The sequence below is a fragment of the Drosophila arizonae genome, chromosome X (assembly GCF_054131065.1).
Source record: "Drosophila arizonae isolate 15081-1271.41 chromosome X, UAZ_ARI_1.0, whole genome shotgun sequence".
In the NCBI taxonomy this organism is placed as follows: Eukaryota; Metazoa; Arthropoda; class Insecta; order Diptera; family Drosophilidae; genus Drosophila; species Drosophila arizonae.
Genome location: NC_142927.1, coordinates 25,015,331 through 25,039,826, shown reverse-complemented (window position 1 = coordinate 25,039,826; position 24,496 = coordinate 25,015,331). Strand labels below are relative to the sequence as shown.

Sequence of the window (24,496 nt, the reverse complement as noted above, 5' to 3'; positions counted from 1 at the left end):
ATATATAACTGTGACTAAAAAATTACATTAGATTTTGGATCAGTGGTTAAAGTAGAGCTCTTAAGGCGTTTGTTCAGATTTCTACTCATCTTTCAAAAAATATATAAAAAATATAATAAAGAAAGGGTCGATTTGGCCGTTCAACACACATTTTTGCTACGTTTACCACTAAGGTCGAGGGATTAAAAAAAAAAAAAAACATATAACCTTTAGGTAAGCAAAAAAAAAAAATTTGAATATATATATATTAAGAGATAAATAGAGATAGAGAGAGAAATTCCTATTGCTTGGTAATGTGTGAAGAGCTGAAGAAACAATGCTTAAAGAATATATATATATCGTCTGTCTGTAGCTTGACCAATGGGCTAATTAATTAATTAATATTTATGTATTACTCATTCATATATATATATATTGTCTATTTGGGGATTACGTGTTAAGCGAAATCAACTAAAAACATTCTCAGACTCTGCTTGCGCTTCTATTAGGGGTATTCACTGTAAGTAAATTGACCTACAATCGCTATGGAATTGAACAGGTGAATAGCTCGAACTAAACCTGGATGCCTGAAGAGTGTTAACGGCCTTAGCCACGTGCCACAGAGTCGATGTATATAGACACTAAACATTATTCATGTGAAGCTTACTTAGTAATGTCTGATAAGTCTATTGTTGATATTGTATTTCATTGTTTTATGTATATTTTGTGTGTTGTGTTGTGTTGTGTTGTGTTGTGTGTTGCTTATTGCACTATATATTGTTTATTTGCTTATTTGTTGTTTGCTGAGACACGCGTATCTAGGACACATTGCTAATGTATGTACGAGTATATGCGAACAACTATATATCACTACAACAACTACATATGTCTATATGGGTCTAATCAACATACATACATCAAATACATCATCACATATGTATGTATCATATATGTGTTATATATGTAATCATATATGTCTATATACACACACACATGTATATGTTATACAACTCAAAGAGAATACAAAGTAAAAACGAAAATAACAGCAAAAAGCAGCTTGTGATGTACGAACATGGAATAAAAAAGAAAGGATGTAAAAGTTGATTTTGATTTCGGCCAGGGACATAGGATACATATTTAAAGACTCTTTATATATATATCGAATTTTGTTGGTTTTTCTCAAAAGGAGTTTTCGTTTCTCTCGAGCCCATTTATATATTAGTACGATCTAACGGGGGCAGGGATTTATTTTTACTTATTTCTTTGTTTTTTTTTTTTTTTTTTTTTTTTTTTTTTGTTATGTTTTGTAATTGCTCTACTTTCTCATTAGTTTTTGTTTGGTGTTTTTCGTTTTTGCTTAGATGGTTTCGTTTGGTCATAGAGTACACAATTGCTACATGCTAACACTCACACACCCATGCACACACACACACACACACACATACACAGTTGTTAATTGATTTTTGCACATGGCATATATAAATATGTCTTTAGTTTGACATTTTTCCCATTTGTCATACATAAAATGTTTACCAAAAAGAAAGCACACACACACACACACACACGCACACACTTAGAGTTTCTTCTTCTATAGACTTATACAGAGCTATAGCTACACACTCACATATATACATGTACATTTTTGAATGTGTGCATACATCATATACCTAGATATGCAATGTAGTTTTATAAAGCGTTACCCATTTGGTGGTTTCTGTTACAACAGCGCATATATAAATACGTTTTCATTTTGTTTTTTATGTTACTATTAATTTTAGTTTGTGTCTGTCTCGGTGTCTGTGTGTGTGTGTATGTATGTGTGTGTGTGTGTGTGTGTTTGGTATTTTGTTGGTTCGCTAAACATACAACATTTATGTGATTTTTAGTTGGTTTTTTTCTTCTCTTTTTATATAGATTTTTTCTAGATTCTCGTTATACATAGAAATATAACTATATGTGTTTAGATACATGATAGGTGGCTAAATATTTGTAATATATACATATATATTATATATGCATATATATATATATATAATAGATCTTATATAATATGTTTTCTTTGTGTTTAAAATGTGCGATTCTCTCTCTCAGCGTGTGTGTGTGTGTGTGTGTGTGTACATATGTGTGTGTGGGTGTGTGTGTGTTGCTGTTGTAGCCCACTAGTTGCATTTGTTGTTTGCGGTATTCTACATCTGCTTCTTCTTCTTCTTCTTCTTCATCTTGTTGTTGTTGTGTTGTTAATTTGCTTTGTGTGTATAAAATTATTTATTAAAAATAATTTTCTCTTTTGTTTAAATATGTATTTTTGTTTGTTTCTTTACTTTTTATAGTTTTTTTGTTTTGTTTTTGATTCTCAATATCGATGCTTGAATGTTGGGCGGAACTGTTATGCTTGTTGCTGTTGTTGTTGCTGCTGCTGCTGCTGCTGTGTGCGATTGTTGTTGTTGTTGTTGCTGCTGTTGTTGTTGTTGTTGCATGGCAGAAATCGAATAAACATAGAGTTGAGTACAAGACGCTTGTCTACTTGTTTTGTTTACTTTTCATTTTCCTTTTTCCTTTTCATTTCTTAATTTGTTTATATTTTTTTTTTTTAGTTTTTTATGTTAATTTTTTTAATTTCTTATATTTTTGTTTTTTTTCAGTTTTTTTTTTTTTTTAAGGTGGGAGCTGTTGCACACAATTCAGTTGTTGTTGTTGTTTTAGTTGATTTACGTTTATTATTATTATTATTATTATTGTTGTTGTTGTTGTTGTTGTTGTTGCTGATTCTGTTGCCTCCTACTGCGCCGCTGTGCCGCTGCGTATCAAGAAACTGTAGCTGCGATCCTTGTCCGTCTGATGAAAGCCCGCCCCGTGCCCTGAAAGCGATTACAAGAGGATTACAAATTGCTTCAGATAGATATGTGTATAGGGGCTGATTCTGTGGATCGGTGGAGCGCTTACCATTTGCTGCGGCCGCATTGGGCGCCGTTGCCGTTACAATGGTGGCGCCACCGCTGGCCCCGCCATGGAACTTGATGCTGGCGCCGCGCGTGCCGCTCATCAGATGCGCCGTCGTCGTCTGCTGCAGCTGCGCCGGCGGCGAGGAGCTGGCCGACGAGGCGGACGACACTGATGAGCTGGACGACGATGATGATGAGGACGACGACGAGGACGACGATGAGGAGCCATTGAACGAGGACGACGACGAGACGCCGCTCGACGAGGAGCTCGGCGACGGCGACGGCGTCGATGGCGTTGGTGAGCCACGGGTCGTCAGCGTTGTGCCGCCCACAGTGGGGCTGCCTGCTGGGCTGTGCTGCTGCGGCGGCGACGATGCTGTGGGCGAGCCACTGTTGTTGTTGCCATTCTTGAGCAGGTTTATGGCAACGGCGGCGCTATGATGTAGCAATGTGCCCTGTGCAAAGCCGAGAATATTATTGCAATGCTTGACGCTGTTCCCATTGTTGTTGTTGTTGTTGTTGTTATGAGTGTTATTGTTGTTGTTGTTGTTGCTGTTCTTAAGCAAGTCAATGGCAGCTCCATAGGCTGTTGCGGCGGTATACCCATTCTGTGCAAAGCTGACGGCAGCAGAGGTCACATTGTTGTTGTTGCTATTGGTGTTGTTGTTGCTGTTGTTGCTATTGTGTTTGCCGCTGTTCGCGTTGCTCTTGCTTATCACAGATGATATGGTCGTGGCTATAAGCTGCATAGATGGTGCGAGCGAGATAGCAGCATATGGAAAGAGAGAAGGAGAACAAAGTTTAGCACGCTTCGACATTGTGAGTGCAAATTTTACAACAATTTGCCCAATCCGATAATTTAAGTACTATTCTTAAGCGTAAGCTCTACCATATATAAGAGTTATGTATATACTCTATATATATGTTCTTTTATGAACTATCAAAGTTACCAAAGTATCTCTGCTGAATTTTATATCATCGATACTACACTAAATGGACTTTCGTATTACTGAGAATCTTTCATATATATTGTATATTCAATATTGAATGCGAAATTCTATATCATGGCATAGTATAAAAGCTCCAGTAATCTTAAATGGATTTGTCTTCCATATAAGTAGGCACTAATATTTTTCAATATTTTTATAAACTATATATGCTATATCCATATATGGCAAAAGGTATTAGATAAAACTGGAGAAAAAGCCATTTCATAAAATATTTTGCATAATAAAATAAATAGTGTTTATATTTCACTAAGAAAACAAAACGAAACTACTTAGTCCACGACCTGATACGGGGTTGTCCATATTCGACGCACCCATCTGGCAACCCTTATATCTTTTAACAGAGCCGTGCACAGTACGCCGTATAGGCTCAAGGCGGAGTGATATCATATTAAAAAATTATATAAGCAAATTTGCTTAAGCCAAAGAAAATAATTATTATTGACAATATAAACAAAAATTTTATTTTCTTTGATCTTGCAGGGTTGCCAGATTGACCTGTCGAACATGGACAACCCCGTATATATGATATAATCGATTCATTAAGCTGTTTTAGCATTCAAGTTATTTAACAACATATTGTTGTTCATCTATTTGCTCTTTCAAGATATTCTTTTCATCGCAAAAATATTGTTTTAATATTTAATAACTAATATTTCCATGAATAGTTTGTATATATTGTCAACTCTGTTCATGAACATAGTAGCGCATGATATTTAAATAGTCAATTTATATTTTTATACCCTGAACCCATGGTTTTGTTGTAAATGTATGTAACAGGCAGAAGGAGGCGTGGCAGACCCCATAAAGTATATATATTCTTGATTAGATGAGCTGTCTGTCCATCTGTCCGTATGTTTGAACGCGTCGATCTCAGAAGATGTTAGAGCTAGAGACTTGAAATTTTGTTTCCTAGGTCCGTGTATAGCACACGCATATCGAGTTTTGCTTTAAAAATCGATAATTTGTCCCATTATTTTGTTATCGATTAAAAGCATTATCGAAAATCAGTAATAAATGTATATCTCCGACATCTTTATAGCTAGAGTCATAAAATTTTTAATGTAGTTTTATATGTACTTTATGGAATTTCGATTTTTATCAAAATTTACCCCACACCCTTAATTCGCCCCCTCACCCACATATTTGTAAAATGAGTATTTCAAATACTAGAGACTTGTGCTTTAGCAAATACATGCATATCTATATTAAATTCATAATCTGAAAGTTTCATGAAGATATTCCATCCACAAGAAAAGGTATTAAACACTTAAATTCCCATAGTAAGCCACTACTGCATCCAATACGTGTTTATGCGTGCGTGCGTATGGCTGTGTGTGTGTGTGTGTGTGTGTGCATGGGCGAATAATTATTGAAATATCAGTTGCTCGAAGGGTTCAGGGGATCTCGTAGTCGGGCAGTCTCGACTACAGCTTTCTTACTTGTTATATTTATAGTTCATTATTCATACAAACTTTTATATTTAAATATATTCATATAGAAATAAATCCAATTCCCTTCGTATATTTAAATTAACTTTGACAAACACAACGACCTAAATATTAAAAGCATTTTGTGCATTTTGGGAGTCAAGAAAAGTATATTAAATTGATTCAAGTCATTATCCTAATTGAAAGGCATTATTTACACGTTTCATAATTGCATCAATGCGAACCAGTTCCAATTCCAATCATATCAAAATCGTTTAATGTAAAACAAGTTCTTACAGTAATTTAAATAAGGTGCAAAATGAATTCTTTTAAGACATATTTCTTTCACAAAAAGCACTTGAATAAATTATAGTTTCTTTTTTTTTTTTTAATCAATTTTTTTATTTAAATGCTTTAAGAACTATTATCCTCTAAAACCAGTCGGATATGAAGATTATATTAAGTCTAGAGTTTTATTCATATGGGGAGCTTCGTAATGCCTCCCAAAGAACATTCAATCTAGTTCATAAAAGTTATATAAAATATAAAATTGCTCAATTTGCAAATTGAAATTCCTACTGGAGCTGGAACTGGAACTGGAATTGGAATTGGAACTGTCTCTATAACTGATTCAGCTGACTAGTTCATTATATGACATGCATAGCTCGCTTTTCGAGTTATGTGAACCGGTTGAATAGAGAACTGGGCTCGGTTTAACATAAATTTGCAATTTATTGTATATGCGAGACTCAACTTTTGTCTCAATAATTTTATTTTATTTAATTTTTTTTTTTATTTATTTTTTTTTTTATTTTTCATTGTCAACTTACACCAGCGGCAGAGACGGGCGCCATGCCATCAAATAGAATGGGCGGGGCTGCGCCGGCCACTGACAATGGAGATATCGACGCTGATGATGTTGATATTGATGATGATGCTGATGATGATGATAATGATGATGATGACGACGATGATGGTGATGCTGATGACGTGGTGTTGGTGCTGACGTTGGCATTGGTGCTGCTGCTGGTGGTTGCCAGGCAAACGGCTTCATTGGCATCTGCAAGAGAGAGAGAGAGAGAGGGATAGTGAGATTTTAGCCAAATTTTTGAAAAACGTTTAGGATATAAACAAATATTTCAAATACACAAACTGCAGCTGAAGATCAATCGATCGATCCATGCGAATCGCACGATCTGTATTGCATAAGCTGAAGGTCGAGCGGGACGGGCAGCAGCGGACCAACTGCAGAGGTGCTGCAAATGGCAAATGATATGCAAAACTTGAGCTACTTTTCGCAGAGCGCTAATGCAAATTGTCAACAAATTGTCCAGTCTCAAGTGTTTCGTTTCGCACACTCGCATTTGCAGTCGCTGTCGCTGTCGCAGTCGCAGTCGCAGTCGCAGTCGCAGTCGTTGCACAAGCTGCGCTGTGTTGTCATACAAATGCAAAATTATACAGATATATCTCTGTATATATATGCATATTTCTATATATAATACATATTATACAGTCTATCAACATTGTCTTCGTACATCCACAACTTTTCCTTCTTTTGGTATACTCTTATCTTTCTGCATAACCTAGATTAACCCAATATGATCCGATTTAGATCAGAGTTCTATGAAATACATTGTAATATAATGTGTAACTGTATTACATTTTAATGTGTAATTATAATTTACTATTACATTGTAAGATTACTGGAAATAATTTTTACTTGGCCCAGAGCCAATGAAATATCAAAGATCATAAAATTGCTCATTTAGTCTATGCCAGATGCTATACCACTGACTGTAGAAGCTCATACGAAACTCACACGAGCATCCTAGGCGAGCATTATCTGGTTACTCAAGTCGTCATTTATATTTGAAGAGCTTAGTCGATTTCTTTGATTTATGATTTAGATGTAGATCCTGAGAACTCTAGAGCTTAAATTGCTCAATTTCTGCCCAGAAATTCTATGGCTCAATTTGCGTACTTCAAAAATGGGCAAAAATGGGTTTTACAGTTCTAAGCATCTATTATTCAACTATTTTCAAGTCCAGTTGGTTATCGAATGTGATCTGTATAAATAAGTTTTAGCCCGCCTCTAGATGGCTTCCAAAATTCTTGAAAGACTTTACGGTAGTTGAGGGTTTTCAAATCCTGTCGCTGTACGAAGATATTATTGATACACTGTATCTGCATATACATATATATATATAAAAGTATATATATGCATATATATTTAGGTATATATCCAACTGCTTCCAATGAACAATGCCAATGAACCAACCTTTGTCGCTGAGTGGAATGCTCTGATCCGCGGGGCGTTTTAGGCTGCTCAGGCGCTTCTGCAGCTCAATCTTCTGTTTGGACAAATTCTCAATCTCCACCTCCTGCTCCCGATGGGCCTTTGCCAGTTCCTGCACAGAAGAAGAAGAAATTAACTCGATTAAAATGAGACAGAGATAGACAGAGGGGGGGAGGGGTAGTGGGACTGGCACATACCATGACAGTTTGGTGCGCCTTATCGAGTATTGCCAAATTGGATGTCTTCTTGCGATCCTCATCCTTGAGCTGCAGCTCGTTCTTCAGCACCTCGTAGCAGCCCTTCAGGTGGGCGCGCCGATTCTTTTCCAGCTTGTTGTGCACCTCGCGCGTGCCCGCCCTAAGAGCAGAATTAGTTGTCAATACAAATGAAATAAGGCCTAAGCACTAGGCTCTCTATAACTAGAAAGCCACAGGAAATTTCTGTTATAAATTGGTATCGCAAAACTTATTGATTGCTCGATTGAGGAAATGCTTCACGGCTACGTTTGATATAGATATAGTATATGTATATAATATCAGGCTATATAAAGAGATTAAGGAGACCCTAAAGAGCCAATCCACATCAAATATACCTTATATATAATAAATCATACTTTATATGTAATGTGTACTAACACGAATGTGTTATGAATGGCTACACTAAAATATATTAACTAAAAGGAATATTACGTATTTATATACTAATATGAATTACTACATATATGTACGTATAAATGAAATATATTGTATATATACTAAATGAAATATACGAACAGGAATACACTGTATATATACTAACAGTAATATGCTGTCTATATATCAAAATACTATACTGTATATGGAATACGAAGGAATATACTAGACACATACATACTAACAGGAGTATACTGCCTATGTACTATAGGGAATATCAAGTATACACATACATGTATATCAGGTATATCATATATACTAACACTAATATAATGTGTCTATACTAAAACCTGTATATATACTAAAAGAAATATACTGCATCTACATACTTTCTATGTATATATATATATACTAAAAGGAATACTAACTTGAATATACTGTCTATATACTTCACTGTATATGGAATATAAAGCATTATACTGTATCTGTGCATACTAACAAGAATATACTATCTATGTACATATGAATATACTAAAAGAAATAAACTTTTTATACATATACTGCGCATATATGACGTATATTATATATACTATACGAAAATACTGCGTCCATACTAAGAATTCTGTATATACTAAAGGGAATATACATTCTGCATCTAAATACCGTCTATATACATATACACTATACTGTATATCGAATAAAAAGGAATATACTGTATATAGAAAAATACTGTCTATGTACATATGTATATACTAAGTAGTATATACTGTCTATATACTTTAGAAGTAAATATACCCTAACTATACATACTAACAGAAATACATTGTATCTATATACTGTCTACTGTATATACACAAACTAACACAAATATACTGTCTATATACCTCACTTTATATGAAACAGAAATAAATATATGTACTCTGTCTATACATACTAACAGAAAAATACTGCTCATATACACATATACTAAAAGGAATATACTGCATTTACATACTGTCTATATACATATACACTATACTGTATATATACTTTACTCTATATAAAATAGAAATATACTCTGTATATACATACTAACAGAAATATACTGTCCTCATGAATACATACTAAAAGGAATATACTGCACCTACATACTGTCTATATACATATACACTATACTGTATCTACATACTAACAGGAATATACTGTCTATATACTTTACTGTCTATACATACTAACAGAAATATACTGTCCTCATGAATACATACTAAAAGGAATATACTTCATCTACATACTGTCTATATACATTACACTATACTGTATATATACTTTACTGTATATAAAATAGAAATATACTATGTATATACATACTAACAGAAATATACTGAAATATACTAAAAGGAATATACTGCATCTATTTTATCATTAGGGAGAGGACTCACCCGTTGCTGTTGGAACTGATGGTGCGTCTGCGGCCGCCGTGTCCGGCCAGCTGAGATCCCGCCACTGGCGCCGAGCTGGAGACGGATGTGGATGCGGCCTGATGCTGGCTGTGGTGGTGGTGGTGGTGCGGCTGCTGCTGCGTGTTGAAGATGCTGCGGTACGAAGTGGCTGTGCCGGTCGAGGCCCTGCCGGCGAGCAGATAGCTGTGGGACGCATCCTCCAGCCCGTGGGGTTGCGCTGAAATTTTATGGGAGGGCATTGAGTAGGAGCGGTTTCGGGCCTGCGGCTCAATCAATCGGCGTGTGGCCGTCGGGGGCGGGGTAAGCGTTATTTGCGATTTGGGCGTCTGGCATGTCAGCGGCTGGAAATTGGCCAAGGTTAAGCTGGCTGCAGAGCCAACTGTTCCAACTGCTGTTGCTCCTCCAGCTGCGGCTGCGGCTGCGGTACCAGTTCCGGTTCCGGTTCCGGTTCCAGTTCCGTTTGCAGTTCCAGCGCCGGCTATTGGCGTTTGCGTTGAGCTGGCGCCCTTGGCGTCAGCCAACACCAAATACTTGCACGGTAACTGGGAGCCAGCGACCGCTGAGAGCTTGTGCTTCAGCGGGGGCGTGGTCCGAGGACTGCTAACCACAGCCGGCACCTGGACCTGCAGCGGCGATGAGCCCGATGCCAGCACCACAAACGTGGACCCATCGAACCGGCCAGAGTTGGTTGATTTTGTTGCAGTTGTTGTTGTTGTCGCTGCTGCTGCGGCGGCGGCTGCGGCTGCTGCTGCTGCTGCTGCTCTGCCTGTTGCTACTTGTTGTTGTTGGGGGTAGGAGTTGGTTTTGGAGGAGGAATTTTCATCCTCTATAACAAATAAATGAAAAGAAATCAAAAAACATAAATAAATGAATACAGGAAAAAGCAACAACAACAAAACGAGAACTCAAATTATAACAATTTATGCAAGCGCAGGTGAGAAAACAAATTTCTATGATATATGCATGTGCATGTGTGCATGTGCATGTGTGTGTGTGTGTGTGCCGAAAGCATGACATTTAAGGGAAAATATCTCACATCAAATGAAAATAGAAATGACAATGGAAGTGGAAATGCAGTTCAAATAATTGAAGAGCTGTTCCAGAGTTAGTTGGCATGGAACGATGATAACGGGATTTATGTACATCATATCTGTAGTATAGTAGATATTGATAGTAGTAGTAGATATACATATATCATCTATCTGACTACATCTTTCACATTATTGAAACTGTTGAACCTAAACTGTGATTACATTTATCTTACATTCCTTTACTAGTTCCTTTAGGTTCACGAACTCAGTTCTAATGAACGAAATGCTGCAGACTGAATGAAAATTGAGCTACATAACTTATTCATTGAACAGAACTAGAAGCTGCATTGACTATATAGCAGATATTGAGTGTCCTACAACTTTCTATATATTACTATATCTTTCTTTCTGACTATATCTGTCACAATCAGCTCAATTGAACTTGATATTTTTCAAATTACATGGACTTGGTCTGTGATAATACATGTATTCGTTCGTTCACTAGTTCACTTAGATTCATGAACTCAGTAGAATGAATGAGAATGAAACTACAGAACTTATTCATTGAAAAGAACTTGAATCCTCATTGGTTATATAGTATATATGGAGTGTCTATAACTTTCTATATATTATCTGACTACACAATTCCTAATCAGCTCAATTGAACTTGATATCAATCAAATAACTAGAACTATTAAAGTTGCATTCATTGGTTCACTAGTTCACTTAGGTTCATGAACTCAGTTCGAATGAGCAATAATAGCTCTAATAATACAACTGTTGTTCATCAAGTACTGAATTGCGGAATGACAATTGAGCTACGGAACTTGTTCATTGAACTAGAGCTCAAATCCTTAACTGTCTTACACTTATACCTACGAAATCCTCAATATCATGGAAGTTCTTTAACTGTATATATCATTAAAGAACTTCCGTGATATTCAGTATTTCATCTGGTCTTAAAAACGAACATATATCAATGAGTGAATGACATTTGAATCAACTTAAAAAAAAACAATACACACACAAAAATAAATGAGCAGCAACAACAACAATAACAACAGCGACAATAACATTGACAATTGCCCCACAAAAAATATATGTGTATAATTTCTTATATGTATGTATCCATAATGTACATACATATGTCTCAGTGTATGTATACATATAGTATGTATATAAGATATAGATGTGTATGAATGTATGCGTGTGTGTATGCATGTATCTACATATGCATACATACATTCGTCTATTTATGCAGAATGAATTTAGATGATCTATTCTGACCTGCCCACAGATCGATCAATATAAGACTGTATCTAGTAAATTCATATCAAATTAAAAGAAAAATCACAAAATAAATCAAATCGAATCAAATTCAAATCAAGGCTCATTATTTCAATTATATATGATATGCCATACCCGTTATATTGTTGTTATAGTGTATGCAATTATGTAAATTATGCAATTATTTGAGCAATCAAATGTTTTCCCAGCTAATAAACAAATAATGGCCAATCAATATGCCATGCGATTCACGTGCTGCGACAGGTGCGTGTGCGTGTGCGTGTTTAATTATTGAAGCAAACTAGCCCATAGAAAACACATACCCAACACCCTATAGACATGTGTATGTTTCTTGCATCTATCAAATACATATATCACAGTAAATTGAAGAGCTCTTATGATTCTATGATTTATGGAGAATTTGCAAAGCAGAAGTCGAAATTTTAATATAAATATCAAATATCTATGGGTATCTATGTGTATATATATACATATGCCAGTAAAAGTGCATACATACATATGTACATATAAAAGATTTTATAATATTAGTTATTATTGTAATATGTAATTTACAATATTACACAATAAACAATGAACTATAGTGAAATTTTACAAAAATCTTTGAACAGAAATGTCTCATATCCTATGCATTTCGCATAGATACATATCAAAGTAGATACATATATACTAAATATAGATTTACATATATATGTATGTATATATAAACTGACGCAAATCTAACAAAGACCCTCTATTTCCCCTTTTCTCTACAAATGAAATCGATTCTAGCCATTTTAATATGTATAAAGAAATAACATTAGCATTTCACATACATTGATATTTACACATATTGATATTTAAATATACATGCATACATACATACATGCATATATACACGTACGCATATGCACATGTATCTGTAAATGTATAATTTATGTAAATAAATGAACCAGCAAAACATAACTAAACAGGTCCACCCACATTATGATCTCTCTATACATAAAAGAAAACAGAAAGAATATAAGCAAACATACAACAACAAAAAAACTTTCGAAGCTGCACATTTTAGACACGCACACAAACGCAAGCTCTCTTCATCGCATTCCCTCTCTCTCTTTCTCACGCGCACTCTCATTCGATCGCCACGTGCGCTTTTATCACGTGGTATATTACACACATGTACAAACACTTACACACACACACACACATACCAAGACGATAGTGACGATATATCCATTTCTTTTTGGGCGGCGCCGCTAGCGTCGCTGGCGTTGACTGCGTTTTTTGTGTTTGCGTTTTCAACTGCGATTGCGTTTGCGACTGCGGTTGCGATTGCGATTGCGACTGATGCGCCAACAATAAAGCTTGAAGTGCGCTGAGGCGGCTCAGCAACTCTGTTAGTAATTCGCGCTGCTCTGTCGTGCAATCTGTGCTTGTTTGTTGTTGCGTTTCGTTCTGTGACTGCGACATGTTCGTCATGGAACGGGTCTTGGAATGCGTGGAGCCCAGCGTCCGGCAGCCTTAGCACGCGACTAAATGGCGAATGTGTTTTGAAATACTCGCGCCGCTGGCAAAACCAACAACGAAATACATAATAATGCAAATTGACAACAACAAACACATGGACTGCACGCATACGTTAGCATATTACAGTTACAACAACAACAACAACAACAATAACGGCAGCAGCAACGCTGCATCTATCTCTAAGCTGTAGCGCAGAGCTGTACCGTTTCATTGCGTGCTTTTAGGCGAAGAGTGTAAAAAGGGGGCGAGAGATTGACAGAGCGATTAGCGCATATGGAGAATGGATAGTAATAGCTCTTTGCACACAAACACTTATATATATATATATATAGAGAGAGAGAGAGAGAGAGAGAAGAGAGAGATAGAGAGTAAAAAACTGCACTTAGCACAGTCGAGGCGCAAGCAAAAGCAACAATCCCGTTGATTGCACACAAATCCATGTGTATGTTTAAGTGGCAAAAGTAACTGTATAATTGTGTATTTTCATACGCAAATGTTTAAGCTCTTAGTATGTATGTATATATAAAATTAAATTTGTATATTATAGAAACATGATAAGCATTTACCTAAATTTATTTAATTCCGTTTATTATTGAATTTGATTAATTGAAGCGCAAGTCTAGAAACTAATGTCAGCTGAAGCAAAGGCAGATTCATAATTCACCTACTCAAAAACTCAATTGTACGCTCTTTCATTTGCTCACTCACATACACACACAGGAAGACTCGCATACACACAGAAAGACACACACACACACACACACACACACACACTTGTACATGTATGCAAGCTTTGTGTTGCATAACATTTGCAGATGCCTGCTGCCCATTTATTGTTTTTGTTTCTGCGGAGCTCAGCTGAGCGCAGGCTGACTGACAACCAACACAAACCCATACATGCATGCGCGCACACAAGCTCAAAAACAACAGAAGCGGCAACAGCGGTAGTAGCAGCAGCACAGCTAAGACAGCTGTCCAAATATTACAAGCACCAAATAACGGGTATGCAACAAATGCAATAACAAATTGTAAGTGTAAAGAAAATAAATATAAAACATAGCATAACATAAAAAGAAAGGCAGACGCTAATAAAAATATGAACGAGCTCTGTCCAAAAAGCAACAAAACAAAAAAAATGCGTACAAAGTTCATTGACTTTGCTGAACACAGCTGCGGCGTGCAAAAGAAAAAGAGAGTGTAAGAGATGCGAAGAGAGTGACGAGAGCGTCTCTCAGCTTGAATATTGTATTTGCAAAGAAAAAATACAAAAGTAAAGAGAAGCTAACTAAAGAATACGCTCTCCTCTCTCTCTCTCTCTCTCTCTTTCATCCGCTCTCGGTGTGACGCTCACGTGGGGCTGCGCTCACATAAGTATTGCCGTTTGTTTGTTTGTATGCGTGTGTTCATTCTCTCGCATCTCTCCCTCTCTCTATATACTATGAATGCTATGACTAATTTGCCTGTCTGTTTTTTATGGTTGCGCTTGGCTGGCGACAAAGAGAGCGCACAAACAAACGAGCGCACGAGGGACTGAGTACCAACATGACGTGACCCCAAACAACAACAGCAACAAGTACGAGCGTACGTGCAAAAAGCCAAAGACAAAATGGTAATAACACAAACGTATGTATGTGTTTGTATAAATACAAATGTTATGTATGTGTGTGTATAAATTGTTTTGTATAAAGCAGCCAAATGAGTACAGCAACAGCTAAAGTGTAAGAATAAAAACAATATTGCTGCTTGGCTTCCCTCCCCACCACAGCATTAGCTAAGGAAATGAGAGCAACAACAACAACACCAGCAGCAGCACTAAAGCTAAGTAGGCAGCAAATTTAGCACATGCATATTTGGCTGGCTTGAGCTGAGCAAACAGAAAGCAACAAAAGCGCTAAAAATATAACAGTACCTGCTACTGCTGCTGCCGCACATGCACTCTGACAACAAGAAAGCAGAGTATGAGAGACGGAGAGAGAGAGAAATTGCGATCGTGCCCGCGAGCTCATATTTTGTTGTTTGTTTTTGGCTGTACATTGCGCGCCCACACAAATGCACAAATGTTATTCGTTTGATGGCAATGTTATTATTTTTATTATTTTTCCTTTTGTTGCTGCTGCGTTGCTAACAAGGTCAAAGTAAGTTTAAATGCAACAGCACTGAGAGAAATAGAGAGAGAGAAGAGAGCGACCGAATCGAAGACAAAAAGGGAATGCACATAATATTGTAAAGTGAATAATGACGATGATGACGATGATGATGCATATCATGATATTGAAGATAGCTTAATTCTAAATGTTGGACACTCACCCGAAATGATGTGACTTTCGCTGCTGCGTCCCGTTATCGTCGCTGGCGACGCCTCCAATTGCCTAGGGCTGCCAGCAACAACCACTGTGGTGGCGGCGCTACCAACGTTAACGTCGTACTCATACTCCACCGCAGCGATACCGTTAGTCAGGCCATTATGGCTGTTTACGATGGCGGGTGTTGTTATTCCTGTTAGCGCTGCTACCGCTGCTGTTGGCGTGTTGTTTCTGTTGTGTTGGCTTGCACTGTTGTTGTTGTTATGGACCATGCTTTCGCTGCCGAAGACATTGCTGTCGATGAAATGCTGCTCACCAATACTATTGAGAAGACCGCCTCCGCTGACCGCCAGCTCTTCCTTTTCCTGCTGCTCAATGAAATGAGCAGCATCCAGTAGCGTTTTTATGGCGCCCGATGACATAGCCGCGTCTCACACAGCCGCCCACTCTCTCACAAGCACACAACACACACACACACACACACACACACACACACACTCTCACGCACGCACAGACACACTTGCAGATACACTCACTCACGCAAACACACACACACTCACACACACGCACACACACACACGCACGCACACACACGTACTCGCATTCACACAAACAACGCACACGAAGAGAGAGAACAGACGGCCAACCGAACGAGAGAGAGAGGGAGTCTTTTAGATTTGGGTCGACACGTTTACAGTTGAATTTTTGGTAGGTTTGTTGTTGCTTCTTTTCGACTTATGCTGCTTCTTCTTCTTATTGTTATTGTTGCTTGCTTTTGGTGTGGGATGCACTTTAGTTATTGTTGTTGTTGTTGCTGCTGGTTGGTGGTTGATTATTGCACTGGCAATAGGCACCGTTGTTTTTGATTTAAATTGTTTATGTTTTTATGTATGTAAATATGTGTGCTGCAATGAGAGTAAAACATATATTAGGATCACAGTTGGCATGACTGACAGAGAGCGAGAGAGTACAATTCAGTAATTTGTAAGTTCGCCAACCAACAAAACTAACATCATTGAAAACATATACATGTACATATACATATGTACAGGGTCGGATTAACCCTTGTTGTACATTATATAAAGGCAGCTTTTCTATGACATAAATAATAGTATATAATAAACCGAAGAATAAATGTATATTATCTATATGAATGTATCATTTATACTATATAGCAGCTTTACATTTCGTATGGGAAATAGAAAAGTAAATAATTTGTGTAGTGTTGAAAAAAAAAAAAAAAAAAATAAATAAATAAATAAATAAACTCGGTCAGAGTTCATTTATTATTTATGATTTAAGCGAGTTGCATTGTAGATTCACAATATTAAATTAGCTTCTAACGAGCACATCCAATAGAAATGTGTTCATTTTGTTTGTATAATTCACTGCATATATAAACGTATTTGAAAAGATAGAAAAATTAAAAAGTTATATGGAATCAACAACAAACGAACATAGTGATAACGACAATTTTGTCGCCTGCGTTTGCAAGCAACTTAAGAGAACGCCGCGTCGCAACGCTGCGATCAGGGACAGCTGTTGTGTTTGCGCTAATTGCGCACAAATGCGTGGCGACCGTAACACACACATATGTATATTCACATAACACAAATACAGGCGCAAACACAAACTACAAAACAAAGAGCGAATGCCACAACAAGTTGCAGAGCCATGACGCTGACGTCGACGCTGACGCCGACGCTGACGTTGACACCGACGCCGACACAAGAAATGAAAATTACATCGAGCGTGCGCGAATTCGATGTCGATGCCGACGTCAGCTGCTGCTGCTTTTATAATGTGCACGTACATTGATATTTGTATGAGTGTGTGTATGTGTGAGACCATTGACAACTAATGCTGCATTGTGTTTTTGTCATAAGTAGCCCCCTGTTCATAATTCATAAAAAGGTCAAGGGTCGATCCATTCGACAGTCAACACCTGGCAAGCAACTGAAGGATATTGCAGCCGGCAGCCGACTACAAAGCTACCCGAAGAGAATGACAGAGAGAGCAAAAGAGAGAGAGCGGGAACTAGGGAGTTACAGACAGATGTTATTTTTACAGGCGACGCAAGCTTTTTAGCTCACAGGAGCTTTATTTGCTGTACAGCGTGGGCGGCATTATTGTTGTTTCTAGTCGCCAGAGTTTTTGCGCTCTCTCTCTCTCTCTCTCTCTCTTTCTCTCCTTCCTCTTTCTTTTGCCTTGACATTAAACACAATTTGATGGTGGCCTGAGGGTTGGCAGGAGCAAAGCTTTGCCGCTATATCATGCATGCATATATGTGTGTGCATAGATATGCACAACGTCACATACATACACACACATGCACCCAGTTGTGTTTTGGTTTTGACAGGGTGCGCGACAGTATGACATTTTCATCTTGCAAACTGCAAAGAGCGTAAGAGAGTGCTCTCAGTTGTAATGCCTTAAGTGTGTGTATGAGAGAAAGAGAGAGAGAGAGAGAGAGAGAGAGAGAGAGAGAGAGAGAGAGAGAGAGAGAGAGAGGATGGACGTGCGTGCGTGCGTGATAAAGGTTGACAAACTTGCGCATGGAAAAGTTCTATTAAATATTCAAATGCAGAGCGCTTTAAATAGAATACAATTCGCAGTAATTGCCCAAGTTACCAAGAATAAGAAAGAAGACCACGATTATGACCACCACCGCCCACACACACACTTACACCCCCAGAAAACCTCATACAATGGAACCAAGCTGCGGTCACCGTTGGTAAACGTGACTTATACATATAGGCGAAGTTCTGCTCGATGACGCGGCGGCGACTGCCTTATCAAGAAGTATTTTTGTAACCAGTAATCGACCCCGTATGCGAAAAGAACCAACAACAACAGCAACCCCATGGGCAAGGGTCGTACCTTAGACGCCTCATCAGATTTCCAAATACTTTATGGCCCATTGTCGTCAGTCGACAGGCTTTCTTTCCATCTTTCATTCTTTCTTCTTCTGTGTGTGTGTTTTTTTTCGGGTGAGAGCATCGTGTGAAAGAAACCTTGCGAGCACAGCTCGTACCTCAGCAAGGGGAAGGTAGAAACGGAAGGGGCTGGCTGTTGGCTTTACGAACCCAGTCAAACTTTACCTATCCGAAGCACTTAAACCGGAACCTTTTTCCACAACGTCTGAGAACCAAAAGTCAAAAGGCAAAAAAAAAAAAAAAACAAAAAAAAAAAATTTATTTTTAAATCGAAATCATTTCAATATGACGATCAACTATTAAGATAATAAGACATACATTATTTAGCAGTGTCGTTAATTGATAATTAAAAATCCACACTGATAACTAAATTAACAAAAACTAAGAAAGAGATAACTAAAGACACATGTCCCTATGTATGTATGTATACAAATGTATGTATATTATTTATCTACATATGTATGTGTATAAACAAAAAATACTGTAGATCGTCGCTATATGGTCACTCGATACGTTGAAACTTAATACGTTGAAGTACTCAAAGCACAACAATATAAAATTATGTACGTAGCGGCTTCTGTAAATACCCCAATTATGATACAAACTTACATACATACATACGTATATGTATGTATATGTTTGCAATGTATATGCGCATTGCATAAAGGCCCATATACGAGTGACGATGATTCACAGATAAACCGATTTATCTCAGATTCAAGTGTTTCGTAGGTGGGGCCGAAGGAAGAAACTGAAATTCACCTTTGATTATCGATAAACACAAAAGCTTTAGCTTTGCTTCTTTCTATTTACGGGAAAGTCCACGTTTATAAAGATATCCTTATCTATACATGGACACGTATATTTGTATGCGTATAGTAATACATTTATTTGCTGTTTGTCTAGATTTCAATGAGAACTAAATAACAAAAGGTTTTTTTTTTCTAATTGACTAAAACCATATTTAGTTAAGAAATACATAAATAGGGAGCAAGTCAAGTTTATGTTTTTACCAACTTTCCCCAATGAAAATTTCAAACAACAGAAAAAGATGTGGAGTATTTTGAAGTCGATCAAGCTCGTCTTCTGCTTGCCCCATCAATATTGATATTGGTCGTGCGTGATCTCATGTGTATGCTGTCACGTGGCCATCTCTAGTTTCAAGCTTGTTATCGCAACAGATGCAAAATATATGTATGCACGTACGTAATGTGTGTGTGTGTGTGTGTGTGTAAGTGTATGTGCGCTATGCAAGTACATACATACATACATAGGTATGAATACATACATGTATATCTGTATGTTTGCCAGTAGTTCTGTGCTGAATGACGCATGCATACATACACAGATACACACATGCACAGATAGATATGTGTGTACATGCAAGCCACGGCGCCAGTTGCTCTCGGTCTTTTGCTTTCAAAGTCATTCGTAAGCAACTCGTATGAATGTACAAATGTATATATTATATGTACTCATAGATCTCTATTTGCATTGGAGCTTTCTACGCACGTTTGTTATTGTTATCATTTTTTTGAAGTTTTGAAAAGTGCAGTTAAATGCAGAGGAGCGCCTGAAGTAGAAAGTGAATTTGAAAACAACATCATCATCATTGAGCAACTGAAGAGCTTATAAAAACAAGAAAAGGTAAAGCTTAAAGCGCAAAAAACGTAAAACGAAGAAACCAAACAAAACAAAAAAAACACACACACACAATTAAAAGTTCTGGCGAAGCGAGGGTTTTCTTTGCGTTTCAGATTCGCACACAGCAAGACACGCAGCCAATGTGGGGAGAGTCACAGATGGAACCAAAAACACACGCACATATATGTATGTATGTATATACACATATATACATACATACACTGAGACCCACACAATCTTAGCCACGCACTTTCTTTGAATTTCGTTTAGCGCCAGTTTATTATTGTTGCTAATTTCCAAAAAAAAAAAAAAAAAAATTAAATAAAATAAAAATAAATAATAATAATAAATAAAATACAAAAAATAATTGTGTTGGCAGTGTGCATGAGAGAGCATGAAGAGTTGCTTTTGCAGTTGATGTTTTTGCTTTCGGTGCCGCTGCTGATGCTACTGCATATAAAAATAGCAAAGCGATTGTCTAGCGACCGAGAGAGTAAGGCGCGAGAGCGATGTTTGTGTATGCGTGTGTGGGTGTGGGAGTCGGATAAAGGACATTGCCAGAAAGAGAGGGAAGGAGAAAGAGCGCGCGATTGAAAGAGAACTGGTTGAAGTCAATGTCAGAATTGTGCCGACGTTGGCAGCGCTGCTTTGCTAATGTTGTGGCCGTTACATACATACGTATGTATGTTTAATTTACACCATTGAGTTTTGTCATGCTTATACAATTTATTAAAAACAATATAGCACACACACACGCACATACTGCGACAAAGACGACAGCTGCATGAGCCAAGGCACGCGCTTTGTGGTATGGGCACGAGAAAAAAGCTTACACACACTCACACACACGAGAAAAGCGAAAAAAGCTAAACCACGAATTCGAAAATCTCTGTTTGGTTTTTTACTTTATTTTTATTTCTAATTTTTTATATACACTTAGTATACGTATTTTCAAATTGGGATTTTGTAATTCGTATTTTGTGCACCTACGTTATTATTATTATTATTTTTTTTTTTTTTTAATCTTGTTGCCAAAATGGAATTAGAAAAAAATAGATTGTTATTACTGACGCAACGGACTGACGTCGTCTGCTGCTTGCTGCGACGACGACGCGCACGGCACGGCTAAACAACGTATAATGAAAACGACAGGCGGCAACGCCAACGTTGACAAACTGCCAACAGCGCCAACGGACTGGAGAGAGAACCCCAGCGAGAGAGAAAGATTACTAGGTGAAGAGAGCCAGACGGAGAGCGAAAGAGGAAGAGAAAGAGAGCGTTTCATGGAGCTTGCGCGTGCTTGTACTGTTTTTTTTTTTCTTCTATATGTATGCATGCGTGTGCATGCTGTATGTGTGTGTGTTTTTTAGTGAAGCGCAAATTTGTATGTATGAGAAAAGCACACGCGCGATGTACAAAATGGGTCTGCTGTGCATGCAGGTAGCGCCCCGCCCCACCCCGTCAAGTAAACTAACTAAACACACACGCATGTATGTATGTACATATATAAGTATATATGTATTCTATGAGCACGTTTGAATGTATTGCGCTATGAAAGGGCACATGCTAAAAACAAAGCCAAAAGCTGACGAACTGGTCCGCAGCAGCAGCCAAAATCGACATCGTTGCGCCCTGCACTTTGAACCGAAATTACTTTTCCACTGACACACACAAACACAAACACGTATATGTGTAGCAAAGTTATATATATGTATATGTATGTACATACATATAAATGTCGAAAATGTACGGATGTATGTATGTATTTACATATATATGTGCGTATATGTGTATGCATTTGTTGTTTTGTATTTACCATTGATATTATGAACAATTTTTGTTTGTTGTTATTGTTGCTTTCTTTTACACACACACACATACACTTGCACAGTTGAAACTATCTTATAGATACACTTGAAAAAAATATGCGATAAATTTGCAAAAATTAACAAAGGTTCTTTTAGCTAGCTGCTGGTTTAGTGTGTTGTTTTGTATTTTGAATTATTTTTGATCGCTCGCTCTGTTACTCAGCTTCAGCTCCTACCCGCACACACTGCAATGACACAAGCAAAAGCAAACTAAATGCTGGCCAGTTGCTGGCTTTTACTTTGGCACGGTTGCCGTCGCAGTCGCAGTCGCAGTCGCAGTCGCAGTCGCAAGCGTTGCGCCAACAGCAGCAGCAGAAGCCGAAGCATTCGCAAAAACAACAAAGGCAAACGCACAGTGCAGTCACTGAGTACGCGAGAGCGAAGAGCGTAAGCGCGAGCGCACGTGACGTGATGCCGTTAAAATATGTGTGCTTTGTGTTTGTGTGAGCGAGAAACAGGAAGAAGAAAGAACAACAACAACAGCGGCAGTGGCCGTGGCTGAGGCAGAAGCAGCGGCAGCGGCAGCGACGCCAGAACTATGTATTTGTAAATAGCGGCAGCAAGAACATTAGGGTGGCACCGCAGCGGGGTATTAGACCAAATGTGCTCGAAATATGAGCGAATAGTTTATTTTGTAATGAACTTTAAGGCGAACTGATAATACCAAGTCGGTAGGCACTTAGCAGCTGTTGTTGGGTTTGCTAATTGGGAATTGGGTTACAATTACGGCACTTGTATGGCACTTCGAATTGTTTTAAAGCCGCTATACTTGCATATAAAAATAAAACTACTCTGAAAGTATATGTATGTATTTTGTAAGAAAACTCAAATATTGTATTTGTATTATTTTTTTTTTTTACAATAAATAATTTTCACTTCTAATGAGAAATTTGTAAGTATTCAAAAATTTGAAAATAATGTTTGAGCCACCCTAAGATGTTATGTTTATGTTGAGCCGCTACGTCTGCAAAGCCAATATCAACTGCGACTGCGACTGCGACTGCAGCAGCAATAGCAACAGCGGCAGCAGCAGCTTCTTTATGCTGCGTTCGCAGCGTCAACAGTTGTAAGCTATTGTTTTTTGTTGTTATTGTTGCTGCTGCTGGCGCGCTGCAGCCGCTTTTTATGCACTGTTTCGTTTTCCAAAATGTTTTCTTGGCTGGGCTTTTGTTATTGTTATGATGCGTCGTTGTCGTTGTCGTCGTCGGCAATTTCGAAACGTGCTGGCATTTGTGTGGAACGGAACTTGTTTTGATATGCATGGGCTCGTCATAGCGGCAGCGCTGCCAGCGTCGCAACGCTCTGCGAGAGCAGCAGCAAACTTGCAGCCCCAAACAACAGCGACAGCAGCAGCAGCAGCAGCAACAGCAACAGCAACAGCAACAAAAACAAAAACAGCAAATTGTTTGTTTTTACAATTCCTCTTGCATTTTACTTTGTTGTGCGTTTTTCTGTATATGTACAATTTTGAGTATATGTATGCATGTATGTATGTATGTATGTACATACTTTATGAGGGGGCAGCTTGTAGCATAGCCGCTGTGCGTTGCGCTCGCTGCCAGCGTCGCTCCCAAGACAGTGAAGTTTGAAGAAGGTTCATTGTACTTTTTTGGGTTTCATCTCTGCCTTCTTTTGTTGCGCTTGTTCTAAACATCTTACAGATTTTGTTGTTACATTCCGTGATGCGCATTTACCCATACAAATGTTTACGTGTACATACATACTACGTACATACACATGTGTATTGCTATGTATGTAGGTGTGCGTATCTGTGTGTGGGTGTATATATGTATGTATGTGGGTCAGAATGTGTTATTTGGAATGCGTAGTTATTAGTTTTAAGTTTCTTTGTTAGAGTGCGTACACAAAGTATATGTAAATATGCATATGTATATGTATGTATGTATGTACTTACTTTACATATGCATGCATGCACATCCAAGCCAAGATATGCATGCATGTATGTATGTACTTGTACACATACATAAGTATGTATGTGTGTGTGTGTGTGTGTGTGTGTGTGTGTGTGTGTGTGTGTTTGTACATGTGTACATCCAACTGGCGAAACAAGTTGTTGACGTACCAACCAAAACAGGAATATGAGGCCAGCCTCAATAGAATGCAACGAAAACTGGCTAAAATCTTAACTGATAACTGCTCGCATTCTAGATATCC

General features: G+C 37.9%; 1 protein-coding gene across 4 annotated transcripts; it reads right to left on the bottom strand.

The window, feature by feature from the left end:
* Window positions 1-1,237: 1,237 nt before the first annotated feature.
* Window positions 1,238-22,540, bottom strand: Mnt (transcription factor mnt). 4 transcript variants are annotated; one of them, XM_089475168.1, is made up of 8 exons: window positions 22,270-22,540; window positions 15,878-16,778; window positions 9,705-10,551; window positions 7,852-8,011; window positions 7,637-7,766; window positions 6,189-6,418; window positions 2,923-3,664; window positions 1,238-2,837 (listed from the first exon to the last, which is right to left on the bottom strand). In XM_089475168.1, exons 2-8 carry the CDS (start codon window positions 16,293-16,295, stop codon window positions 2,758-2,760), a joined length of 2,607 nt encoding a protein of 868 aa, XP_089331294.1. In that variant the 5' UTR covers window positions 16,296-16,778; window positions 22,270-22,540; the 3' UTR covers window positions 1,238-2,757. The 4 variants fall into 4 exon arrangements, with proteins under 4 accessions (XP_089331294.1, XP_089331295.1, XP_017872262.1 ...); XM_089475169.1 differs by lacking the exon at window positions 22,270-22,540 and adding an exon at window positions 21,525-21,657; XM_018016773.2 differs by lacking the exon at window positions 22,270-22,540 and adding an exon at window positions 21,444-21,603.
* Between the last annotated feature and the right edge of the window lie 1,956 nt (window positions 22,541-24,496).